At 44.3% G+C, this 13049-nt stretch overlaps 1 protein-coding gene across 1 annotated transcript in view; it reads right to left on the bottom strand.

Annotated features, from left to right (window-relative positions):
• Positions 1-563: 563 nt before the first annotated feature.
• The window catches only part of TMEM144 (transmembrane protein 144), a 37674-nt gene continuing 25188 nt past the window's right edge, over positions 564-13049 (bottom strand). The window contains exon 12 of the mRNA XM_040418596.1: positions 564-1263. Coding sequence (XP_040274530.1) covers positions 1180-1263 — 84 coding nt within the window. The 3' untranslated portion in view covers positions 564-1179. The remainder of the gene's footprint in view (positions 1264-13049) is intronic.

Here is a 13049-nt window from a genome sequence, read left to right as displayed (position 1 = left end):
CCTTATCAAATAATTGTCTCATTAATTCAGCTTCATATTCATCTACATCCATTATTACATGTCCTCCCCTTTTATCTGCTGGTTTTATTACTATATCCCGGTTCTTCTCCAGCTTTCTTAGTGCATCACTCTCCTCCTTTGTGAGATTATAATTTTTCGGTTTAGAGCTGACTTCTTCCAGTTCTTTCAATACTCCTGTTTTAAATGCATCTACGCATTTATTATTTTTGTGTTTTGGAAAAAACTTTGTTTTCTCGCGCAACTGTGTATGAACAATCTTACTATCTTGTATGGCATTCTTCAACATAGGTGTCTGATTATTAATAAAGTACTTGGCAACATTTAGCTTCCGGACATATTTGTGGATGTCAAGAAATGTCTCAAACCTCTTTAACCCCTTAGTGGGTGCAAACTTAAGTCCCTTTCCCAAAACCTTAATTTCTGATTCAGTGAGAACGTGCTTACTTAAATTGAAAATACTAGTCACTCCCTCTTGCTCTTTTTGGGGTTTGGACCTGTGCTTTCTTCTTCCCCTCTGTGACTTCTTTTTCGTGGTGTTTGATTCACACTTTTCTGTTTTTCCTTTATTCTGGTTACTTCCATATTGTCCCTTTGGCTTCCCTTTATCGCCTGGTGAGGAAAATTTTCTGTGTTTGTGATAGTTTCTCTCTGTATACTAGGACTCCTATTCCTTCGGGTAGAGTCTTGGGTGTATCTGTTCTATTTTCTCCCCATTGATTAGTGTTCACACCTCTATGCGCATCTCTGCGGTAATTCCCTTGGTAGTTACTATCCCCATTATTCCGATAATGTTGGTGATATGTCGAAGGTCTATATTGGTTCTGCATGTAGTGATTTTGCGGAGCATAGTTTCCACCATACTGCCTATATCCAGTGGAGGAAAAGGGATTCCTGTGGAGATTAATGATTTACCCATACGTGCAGAAGTGGATACTCTGATTCTGGAGTGGTTACCTGAAACACGCGCGGTCTACCAAAACGCATTGAACTGAGTGTGAATTGTACCCACATCACCTTTGACCTGCTGCGGCTATTCATCCAGGCAACGTAACAGAATAATTTGTTTTCTGCCAAGTAAAAATTAAGACCCAAACATATAGTTTTATAAGGAGTGAATGTTTATCAAAAACACACGTGCAGCACCACCTTGTGGCCAAATCATGTCTTAGAAAAAGCTGTTAGAAGAGAACCTGTTAGGACAATACAGAAGGCCAGTATCAGCAACAGGTAGTTCCTCATTCCCTAAAAAAGAAGGGAAAATAGTGTCAAATGGCATTGTAAAATACACCTTTTCTATAATTATACACCCAATAGCAAAGGTTTCAGCAAATAAAGCTTATAATAAAAAGTTTTAAAAAAAAGACCCTTTCACTTTTTTTTTTTTTTTTTTTTTTTTTTTTTTTTTACAGTCTAGTTTACCCACATCAATCTTCACTCAATACCCCATAATGAGAAAGTGAAAACTGAATTTTAGAAATGTTTGTAAACATTTCGCATGGACATAAGTATTTAGACCCTTTGCTATGACACTTGACATTTAGCTCTGGGGGCCTCCCATTTCTCTCGGTCATCTTGGAGATGTTTCTACACCTTGATTGTGGTCCACCTGTGGTAAATTCATTAGATTGGACTTGATTTGGAAAGCCACACCACTGCCTACATAAGGTCTCACAATGAATATCAGAAGAAAAAACTGCCCGTACAGCTCAGAGACAAGACTTTGTGGAGGCACAGATCTGGAGAAGGGTACAAAACAATTTATGCTGTTCCCAAGAGCACAGTGGCCTCTATAATTCTTAAATCGAAAATATTTAGAACAACCAGGACTCTTCCCAGAGCTGGCTGACCCACCAAAGTAAGTAATCGGAGGGAAAAGGGCCTTGGGATGTAAGGTGACCAAGAACCCAATGGTCACTCTGGCTGAGCTCCAAAGATCCTGTGTGCAGATGGGAGAAACGTCTAGACTGTGAGAAACATAATTCTGTGGTCTGATGAAAACAATATTGAACAATCAATTCTAAGTGTCATGTATGGAGGAAACCAGGCACTGCTCATTAACTACAGTGAAGCATGGTGGTGGCAGCATCATGCTGTGGGACTGTTTTTCAATGCCCAGGACAGGTGGAGAGACAGCTGAATGGAGCAAAGTACAGAAATATTCTTACAGGACCGCGCGACTAACTCCTATAAAGTTCCTCTGAGTCGAAACATCCACTCATATACAGTACAGACCAAAAGTTTGGACACACCTTCTCATTCAAAGAGTTTTCTTTATTTTCATGACTATGAAAATTGTAGATTCACACTGAAGGCATCAAAACTATGAATTAATACATGTGGCATTATATACATAACAAACAAGTGTGAATCAACTGAAAATATGTCATATTCTAGGTTCTTCAAAGTAGCCACCTTTTGCTTTGATTACTGCTTTGCACACTCTTGGCATTCTCTTGATGAGCTTCAAGAGGTAGTCCCCTGAAATGCTTTTCACTTCACAAGTGTGCCCTGTCAGGCTTAATAAGTGGGATTTCTTGCCTTAGAAATGGGGTTGGGACCATCAGTTGCGTTGAGGAGAAGTCAGGTGGATACACAGCTGATAGTCCTACTGAATAGACTGTTAGAATTTGTATTATGGCAAGAAAAAAGCAGCTAAGTAAAGAAAAACGAGTGGCCATCATTACTTTAAGAAATGAAGGTCAGTCAGTCCGCCGAAAAATTGGGAAAACTTTGAAAGTAAGGGCTATTTGACCATGAATGAGAGTGATGGGGTGCTGCGCCAGATGACCTGGCCTCCGCAGTCACCGGACCTGAACCCAATCGAGATGGTTTTGGGTGAGCTGGACCGCAGAGTGAAGGCAAAAGGGCCAACAAGTGCTAAGCATCTCTGGGAACTCCTTCAAGACTGTTGGAAGACCATTTCAGGGGACTACCTCTTGAAGCTCATCAAGAGAATGCCAAGAGTGTGCAAAGCAGTAATCAAAGCAAAAGGTGGCTACTTTGAAGAACCTAGAATATGACATATTTTCAGTTGTTTCACACTTGTTTGTTATGTATATAATTCCACATGTGTTAATTCATAGTTTTGATGCCTTCATAGTCATGAAAATAAAGAAAACTCTTTGAATGAGAAGGTGTGTCCAAACTTTTGGTCTGTACTGTAGGTACAAGTAGAGCATCAAATTTTCCAAATATCCTCCTCCCACAACAGCTCAAGCGCAGGTGGGAGTCAGGCACATCAAACCAGTAGTTTGTGGGAGGAGGATATTTGGAAAATTTGATGCTCTACTTGTACCTTTATGAGTGGATGGTTCAACTCAGAGGAGACTTTATAGGAGTTAGTCGCGCAGTCCTGTAAAAACGCATACTGACTTTGTGAACTGAGCCCACTTCCCTCTTGGGACCTGCAGCGGTAAAATCATTGTGGACACGTGTTGGAGTTTTATTTTCTGTTTTACAGAAATATTCTTAATGAAAACCTGATCCAGAGTGCTCTGGACCTCAGACTGGGGCCGGAGGTTTCTGTCAAAGGAGCTTCTAATAAGTACTGAATAAAGGCTCTGCTTGTGGATAGATGATTCATTTTTGTTATGGGATGGCACCTTTAACAATCAATTTGAGGAAAAAATATCTACTACTTTTTAAAATCACTTAAAAAAGATTTTAAAAGTGACTTAATGCTTGCAAATTCTATACAATTCAAATCCCTTCAGTTCACTGCAATAATCCTACAGTCGGGTTTGGTTTACATAACTGCAGTGGTGACATGTCCCTATACCAAACATGACTGATTCGGTCTCATGTTGTATACCGCTGAGTCCAGTGATTGGCGGCAGGAGTCACATGCGGTATGCGGTATGCGGCATGTCATTGCTGCTGCCAAGAAGACTACGTCATGGATACAACAGAGTTTTGTTTTAACAACTCCCTACCTTTTATACATTTTTTTAACTATGACAACCCCTTGCGGATGTACAACTTAGATAAATATTGGCCAAGCCCACTGACTATGTATAGGGGCCTCCTGGCTCTCCCCAATGGTAGATGGATTTTATTTGCTTTTGGTTTTGGGGAGGTAGGCTGCTGCCAGAGGTTTCTGTAGTTGGGTTTCTCCTCTGTCCCCATACAGGACATGAGAGAGTATTGTATGGGGAAATAGGGAGAGATAGATGTCAGCTGCGGCAGAGTTTTCGGCTCTGTGCTGTGATCGGTCAGCCTGACAGGAGTGAGGGAGGCTGGCTGTAAATTTCTGTTCCCAGTAAAAATAAATATATAAAAAAAGGCTAATTTATAAATTTAAATATATAACTATATATTTGCACACACTGTGTGAAAAAAAATAGTACTTTTTTATAGTAAAAAGTCTATTTTCTTTAAATATTATAAACAAATAGATCAAAACCATTTATATTTTTTATACATTACACAGATATATACTTTTTATTCATATCTATATGTGTGTATTACTATATATAATGCATTTAATATCTAATATATAAAGCTGAGTGTATGTATACATGTATGTCTGCTAAAGCAGTGTTCCCCAACTCCAGTCCTCAGGGCCCACCTACCGGTCATGATTTGAGAATATCCCACAGAATGAATGCCTGAGGTAAGTCCTGATGCATCAACACTAATTGTATCACTTGTTCAATACTAAGGAAATCCTGAAAACATGACTGGAAGGTGGGCCCTGAGGGCTGGAGTTGGGGAACACTGCGCTAAAGGAATCTGCACCGTCGCATTTACAATCACAAAATTTGGCACACAGGTACATGAGGTGTCCGGGAAGATTTTAGACCAGGTCTCCGCTCTCTAAGACGTACCGTTCCTGAGATAGTCCCAAAAAATGCATTAACAAATAGAAGCTTGGTCACATGACCCTTATCTGCCAATGGAATCTCGCAGGTCGTTAGCCTCCACATACACAGTTTAACTCCAGGTTTTCATAACAACCCAGCCATTTTTCTTGACTGCTGTAGGTGAGCTTTAAAGAAAATCTGTAACCAGGATAATCGCTATTGAAGTAAAGCCATAGCTGTGGAGCTTAATAGCTGTGGATGACACTGTTAAGGGAGCGGAGTGCTGTGGAGGTCACAGTTCAGGGGGCAGGTAGGGTGGCCATTCAGGCCACCCTGAAAAGACAGATTTAAAACCCCACCCCCAGGTCCCGCTAAGCCACGCCTCTGATCCTGTTAGGGCATGCCCCCCACTCCTCAGCCGGCAGGGATTGAAAAAAATTAAGTTAAAAGTCAACTTCTAGGTCCCGCTAAGCCTCGCCCCGATCCGGTTAGGCCACACCCCTTCCACTCCTTCAAGCTGGAATTCCTCGCACTTGTGTGGGCTGTCACTGAAAAATTTAAAGACTACCTCGCAGCAACACCATTTGTGGCCTATACTGATAACAACCTGCTGGAGCACCTCAACACAGCCAAGTTAGGAGCCTTAGAACAAAGACGGGCCTCACGTCTTGCCAACTACAACTTCGTAGTCAAGTACAGAACAGGTAAAGAAGTCCTCAACTTCCAACAGCAGAGAAATCCAGAACCCCAAGTTGAGAAAGAAAGGTAGATCAAATTGCATGCCGAAAGTCGAGTATTAGGTGAGCTACAAGATTTCTTCACTAGTGGAAGAACACCAGAAAGAATCCGCAGAAAGAATGCAGATCCAGAGCTGCTCAAGCTATGGAGACACAGAAAGCAACTGTTCATGCAGAAAGGACTGATGTTAAGAAGAACCCTAGATCCTATCACCAATGATCGGCTGCATCAATTATAGTACCACGCCGAGATACCAGAATTGTCCTTGAAATGTATCACGATAGGTTAGGACACTTTGGTGTACAAAAAACAGAAGCTTCCATCCGCCAAAGATTTTATTGGGTTGGAATGAGAGACGATACTGAATACTGGTGTCGAGAATGTTCTACTTGTGCCACTGGAAGAAGTCAGAGACATGACCAAAGAGCACCATTACATCCCATTGTAAGCCGAACACCTCTAGAAATAGTGGCCATTGATCACGTAAAGCTAGAACCAAGTCATTCAGGATATACCTACACCATGACAATAATTGATCACTACACCAAATTAATAGTAGCTGTACCTGTTAAAGACTTGACAGCCAAAACCACCGCAAGTGTTTTCTGGAAGAATTTCCTGTTGCCCTTTGGATGCCCTGAAAAGATTCTCACAGATCAAGGATCTGCCTTTGAATCCCAGCTCTTCCATGAACCATGTTCACTTCACAATTGTCAGAAGATGAGAACCACAGCTTACCATACTCAAGGTAACGGACTTTGTGAGAAAATGAACCAAACCATGATTGAAATGTTGAGAGCTGTACCACCTTCTAAAAGAAGTGATTGGCCAACTCTACTACCTCAACTGATGTATCTTTAAAACAACAACATCCATTGTTCTACTGGATACACCCCATATTACCTTATATTTGGCCGTCAAGGCAGATTACCCGCAGATCTCACCTTGGATGTAAAAGTTCCAGATTCAATCAATCCTTTACCACAAACAGATTGGATGAGAGAACATCAAAAACGCCTAGCTGATGCCCCAGAGATTGTCCAGATCCGCATGGCGAATGCACGCCAGAAGACTATGATCAGTCTGCAAAAGCAGAACCCTTAAAAATTGGTAACCATGTGTGGCTGAAAAATAATCATCATCGCACTAGTAAGCTGGATAGCAAATGTGAAAGAGAACCCTACACCATTCCTAATCCTGAGACTGATATCTACGGAATCACCAAAGAGAACAGAGCACCACAACTGTCTCAAGTTGTTTTTGAAAGGGATTGTCCAAGAAGAAGCTCCAACCACAGAACAATCGTCTGAAAAGTCACTTGATCCAGTGCAACCAACACCGTCTATTGGAAAACTATTATTAGACTCAGATCCTCTACGCCAGTTCCTTACACCATGGCTTAACTTCCTTGTTCCCTCAAAGACTAATACAGCCCCACTTCAGTCAGAAGTGCTAGCTAGTGAAGGATTCTTGGTAGCTCAAGATGTACCGAGTTACCTAGAGCCAAGGTCTGTAGAGTCACAGCCACTTCGGAGATCTGACCGGACTACCCAGGGAAAACCACCTGCCCGATACCAGGATTAACCGTTATTGCATTCCCACATCATTTGGAGCCACAGAGCCAGGGTAAGAGACACATTGCCTATTATTTGCCTTGATCTTAGTACTCTCTAAAGAACGGACTCATGCCCTGTGAGCCTCCTGAGAAGTTTCCTTTTTGTTTATATTATGGACTATCCTGGTCTTTACTGTCCGCTGTGCCATGTCAGCGCCCCAAGATCCCCAGTTACAAGAGAAACTACGGCCCTTGTCAACCATCCTATATTGTGATGTTCCTGATGTATATACCTAACCCAATTCTCTTGCAGCCAAAGAAGAGAAAACACAAGAATGGGGGTAATGGTACTGTGTATATGCATGCATGCTCTTTTTATATTTTTCAGGTGACGCATCATCGTGGCAAGAGTGCGCCGAGGACGGCTTACATTGAAGTAGGGGGGAATGCAGTGTCCTGAAACACACTGCTTAATATTGTGATTGTGTTTCATGAAAATGTGCTTGTGCCTGAGTTTCCATAAACTTGCACAGGGAGGGGGAGGTTCTAACAAGCCTCCCAGGGCTGACTCCGCCCTGCTCTCTGGAGAGGAGAAGAAGAAGGAGGAGAGTGTGATGTCTGTGGGAAAAGCTGCATCTCAGCAGCCATTTTGCAGAGTTATCAAAACTCCAGAGTTAGTTCCATGTACCAGCCCATAGAAGGGAAAGAATACAGAAGATCCAGGCAACCCAGAGAGGGAGTGAGAATATTGTCAAAGGAAGGTAATTGTCATTTATCAGGCTCTAGTCTCCTTTGCATTAGGTGGAGAGATTCTAAGCTACCAGCTGCCCACCATAACCAAAGACAGAAAGGCCACCTGTCAGGAGATAGTATTCCTAGAGAGGATACAGAAGTATATGACTATACAGTACAGCAGACATAGTACATCCCTCCAGCCTGGAGAAACACGGGATTGACTGTTATAGAGTAAAACTACCCCTTATGCAACTTCTGGGAACTAACCTGAACCATTGTAGAAGCTGCCTTGATGTAAATGACTTTTGCGCACATTGATGATCTTTGGATCAGCTTCAGTAAAGTACTGGGAATTTGGTAAGAGAACTGGTCTCCTTATTGTGCGAGCTTATCACTTATTTGCACCTTACAGTGCTGGCATCACGAACACCAGGGACCCGGCCTCCAAGGTACCCTAAGCACCCACACCACCAAGGGCACCTCAACTACCATTTGGCTGGTGATCCCTGGACAAACAGAGAGTGCCCCGAAGGAACTGGTGCTGTCCTTCCTATCACTGCACGCCAGCCAAGGGAGGCTCCGCTAACCGTGAGTAAATTAACTACTACCCCCATCGGCCCTCCGTGCCTCATGTGTTGCCCCTGCGACCTGGTCGCTGCATATACACTAACAAAGATTTTATATATATATATATATATATATATATATATATATATATATATATATATTTATTTTTATTTTTTTTATTTATTAATAAATTTGCCTTTTTGATATATTTATTTATACTGGGAACAGAAATTACTAGCTTACATAGCCAGCAGCTGACGATGTAACCGGCCTCCCTCACTCCTGCCAGGCTGACCGTTCACAGCACAGAGCCGAAAACTCTGCCGCAGAGAAATGATTTGCGATGATGTAGCCGGCCTCCCTCACTCCTGTCAAGCTGACAGGGCACAGCAAATACTGTGATAAGAGTAGATTCCTTTGAAAATTGCCGCTTCAGAGCCCTGCCAGGTGCCGGAGGCGGATCGCTGTTTTCTCCTCTTCACTGGGAACTGCCTAAGCACAGTGCGCATGCTCTAATATGCGCCTTCACGTCTCACTAGCAGTCAGCTCAACCAAGAAGTAGCTGTTACCTCAGGCAAAACAGTGTCTCTAGCTGCTGGTGTAGACGCAGCCCATCCTAGTGAATGTACTGGGCATTCTAGGACGTGTTTCTGACGCAATGACTTGATGGCAGCCATTTTAGGGTCCCACAATGATAACTCGCTAGGGAAAACGAGCTTCTTTTGATAAATGCAGCAAAGGTACTTTAATGAATGTTTTTACTATGACATAATATTTATTTTTTTAATTTAGTTTAGTTTCCCGGAGAACCCCTTTAATCTTGCCGAGCATCTGTGTCTCTATCACAAGGAAGTAAGCAGTGGATATTCCTATTGAATGAACAGAATCCGTAACAGAAACAGTGGCATAACTACCGGGGAAGCAGCTGCTTCGGGGCCCGGGCTGACAAGGGGCCCGGCGCCTAGCAGCATGTGACTGTCTCAGATGATTGTTTAATACAGCGGCGGCCCCTTCACATACATCAGAGGCCCCTTCACAATTCAGATACAGTGCGGCGCATATCACTGGTCTAATTAGGCCCGCCTACTGACCTGCCCTGAGGAGGAGGAGGGAGCGGCAGGCGGGAGAAACAGGCAAGAGGAGCTCCACGGCAGCAGCACAGTGCACATGTACACATCAGTCACTGGGCTTTTGGGGGAGATACCTGAAAACTTTTCAGGTATGTCCCCACGTAGTGTTGTGCCTTGGGGCTAACACCCAGGCAGCGTGTGCCCTTGGTTGCTGAGCTGAGCACTATCTGCAGCTCGGCCAGTGCACAGCTTCCTGTGTGATCTGTCTGCAGTCAAAGAAGATCGTGTCTGTGTTTAACCTGCTGATAGCCGGGGAATTTGCAGACTTGCAGAATCCCTGCACCCTTTTTCCCTCAGCTTCTGTCTCCTGCTGACCTCCTGCTTAGGACTCTCTGCCAGCCTGACCAAAAATGGTGAGTCTGTGCCCCCTGCCCTGTACTGTGCCCCCTGCTCTATGCCGCAAGCCCTGTGCCCCTGGCCCTGTACTGTGCTCCCTGCTCTGTGCCACAAGCCCTGTGCCCCCAGCCCTGTACTGTGCCCCCTTCTCTATACTGCGCCCCCTGCCCTGTACTGTGCACCCTATGCTGTACTGTGCCACCTGCCCTGTACTGGGCCCACTACCATGTATTTGTCCACCACCCCGTACTGCGCCCCCTGCCCTGTACTGTGCACCCTATGCGGTATTGTGCCCCCTGCCCTATACTGGGCCCACTACCGTGTATTTGTCCACCACCCTGTACTGTGCCCCCTGCCTTGTGTCCTATTCCCTGCACTATGTCCCATTTTAATACTGTGTAGGAGGCATATTACAGGAGTATAAGGAGATACCCCTGTACTTTGCCCTCTTATACTCTACACTGTGCCCCTGGTCAAATATTGTACTGTGCCCCCTTATACTCTGTTATCCAGTCACTGTATGGCGGTGTTATCCAGTCACTGTATGGCAGTGTTATCCAGTCACTGTATGGCGGTGTTATCCAGTCACTGTATGGCAGTGTTATCCAGTCACTGTATGGCAGTGTTATCCAGTCACTGTATGGCAGTGTTATCCAGTCACTGTATGGCAGTGTTATCCAGTCACTGTATGGCAGTGTTATCCAGTCACTGTATGGCAGTGTTATCCAGTCACTGTATGGCAGTGTTATCCAGTCACTGTATGGCAGTGTTATCCAGTCACTGTATGGCAGTGTTATCCAGTCACTGTATGGCAGTGTTATCCAGTCACTATATGGCAGTGTTATCCAGTCACTATATGGCAGTGTTATCCAGTCACTATATGGCAGTGTTATCCAGTCACTATATGGCAGTGTTATCCAGTCACTATATGGCAGTGTTATCCAGTCACTATATGGCAGTGTTATCCAGTCACTATATGGCAGTGTTATCCAGTCACTATATGGCAGTGTTATCCAGTCACTATATGGCAGTGTTATCCAGTCACTATATGGCAGTGTTATCCAGTCACTATATGGCAGTGTTATCCAGTCACTATATGGCAGTGTTATCCAGCCACTATATGGCAGTGTTATCCAGCCACTGTATGGCAGTGTTATCCAGCCACTGTATGGCAGTGTTATCCAGCCACTGTATGGAAGTGTTATCCAGCCACTGTATGGCAGTGTTAACCTGCCACTGTATGGCAGTGTTAACCTGTCACTGTATGGCAGTGTTATCCCGTCACTGTATGGCAGTGTTATCCCGTCACTGTATGGCAGTGTTATCCAGTCACTGTATGGCAGTGTTATCCAGTCACTGTATGGCAGTGTTATCCAGTCACTGTATGGCAGTGTTATCCAGTCACTGTATGGCAGTGTTATCCAGTCACTGTATGGCAGTGTTAACCAACCACTGTATGGTGCTGTTATCCAGTCATGATATGGTGCTATAACGTTGCAGTGTTTGTTATCCAGTCATGGTATGAGCTATTATCCAATATGGCGGTATTTAGTCTCTGTATGTTGGTAATATATAGTCATTACATTTATTATTATTCAGGGGTATAAATCATTTTTTGTTTTCTTCCAGAGGGAATGTCACGGCTGTATGTGGGCAACAATAGTAATACACAGTACAGAGCTACTGACTGGACCCAGAACTAGGGAGGATAACGGGTGACCCCTGTCCGACCCTCAACGCTCTCCCTATTCTGCTAAAGCACATGCCCGGATCCAAATGGCGGAAAGAGGCATGCCCACGTGCCTAAGACTAATGACCACTGTAACCCCTACAATAGTGGAAGGGGCACGGCCACCAGTGCCCTACTCAGTATATGGAGGGAACCGTGGCCACCTCAGATCCAGTCAGAAAATAAACAGGAACACAACAATGTCTGCACACTTAGCTGACGGTGTTGCAGCCGCAGAGAAGACGGATCCAAGGACAGGCTGGCAATATCCGGAGTGCTAGCTGCAGCAGAACACAGGTCCAGTGAACTGATAGCTACAAGTGAAGAAACTAAAGCCAGAGCTACAACTGAAGTGAGAACTATAATCCACATCCTATCATAGGAGGAGGGGTGATATAAAGAGAGGAAAATCAAACACATGAAGGACAGCTGTGGTGAAAGAAACCAAAAGTAAACAGAGTAGTGAGAACTCCTCCCAGCTCTAGTAGTGACATCATCACAGGGGTGGAGAAACAGAGCTGTGAGAACGTCCCAAAGCTCTGGTAGTGACAGTACCCCCCCCTCTACGGGTGGACTCCGGACACCCAGGACCCACCTTCTCAGGATGAGCCCTATGAAATGCCCTGATGAGGCGAGTGGCTTTAATGTCCGACACCGGAACCCACATCCTCTCCTCAGGACCATAACCCTTCCAATGAACGAGGTACTGAAGAGAACCGCGGACCATGCGAGAGTCCACAATTCTGGAAACCTCAAACTCCAGATTGCCATCAACCAAAATCGGAGGAGGAGGCAAAGAGGAGGGTACCGTGGGCTGGACATATGGTTTTAAGAGAGATCTGTGAAATACATTATGTATCTTCCAAACCCGTGGAAGATCAAGACGGAAGGCAACAGGATTGATGACTGACAAGATTTTATAAGGCCCAATAAACTTGGGACCCAATTTCCAGGAGGGAACCTTCAACTTAATGTTTCTAGTAGACAACCACACCAGATCACCCACATTCAGGTCCGGACCAGGCACACGTCTCTTATCAGCCACACGCTTATACCTCTCACTCATCTTTTTAAGATTACCCTGAATCTTTTGCCAAATGGTAGACAAAGACGAGGAAAATCTCTCCTCCTCAGGTAAACCAGAAAGAGCCCCTCCCGAGAATGTCCCAAACTGTGGATGGAACCCATATGCACCAAAGAATGGTGACTTATCAGAAGATTCCTGACGACGGTTGTTCAGAGCAAACTCAGCAAGAGGGAGAAATGAACACCAATCCTCCTGGTTCTCTGAAACAAAACAGCGCAAATATGTCTCCAGATTCTGATTGAGGCGCTCAGTCTGACCATTCGACTGCGGATGAAAAGCAGAAGAGAAGGACAGCCGAACCCCCAGGCGAGAACAGAAAGCCTTCCAGAACCTGGACACAAACTGCGTG

This window comes from Bufo bufo, chromosome 2 (assembly GCF_905171765.1).
Source record: "Bufo bufo chromosome 2, aBufBuf1.1, whole genome shotgun sequence".
In the NCBI taxonomy this organism is placed as follows: domain Eukaryota; kingdom Metazoa; phylum Chordata; class Amphibia; order Anura; family Bufonidae; genus Bufo; species Bufo bufo.
The sequence above is the reverse complement of the archived record's forward strand: the minus strand, read 5'-3'. Positions and strand labels throughout refer to the sequence as shown.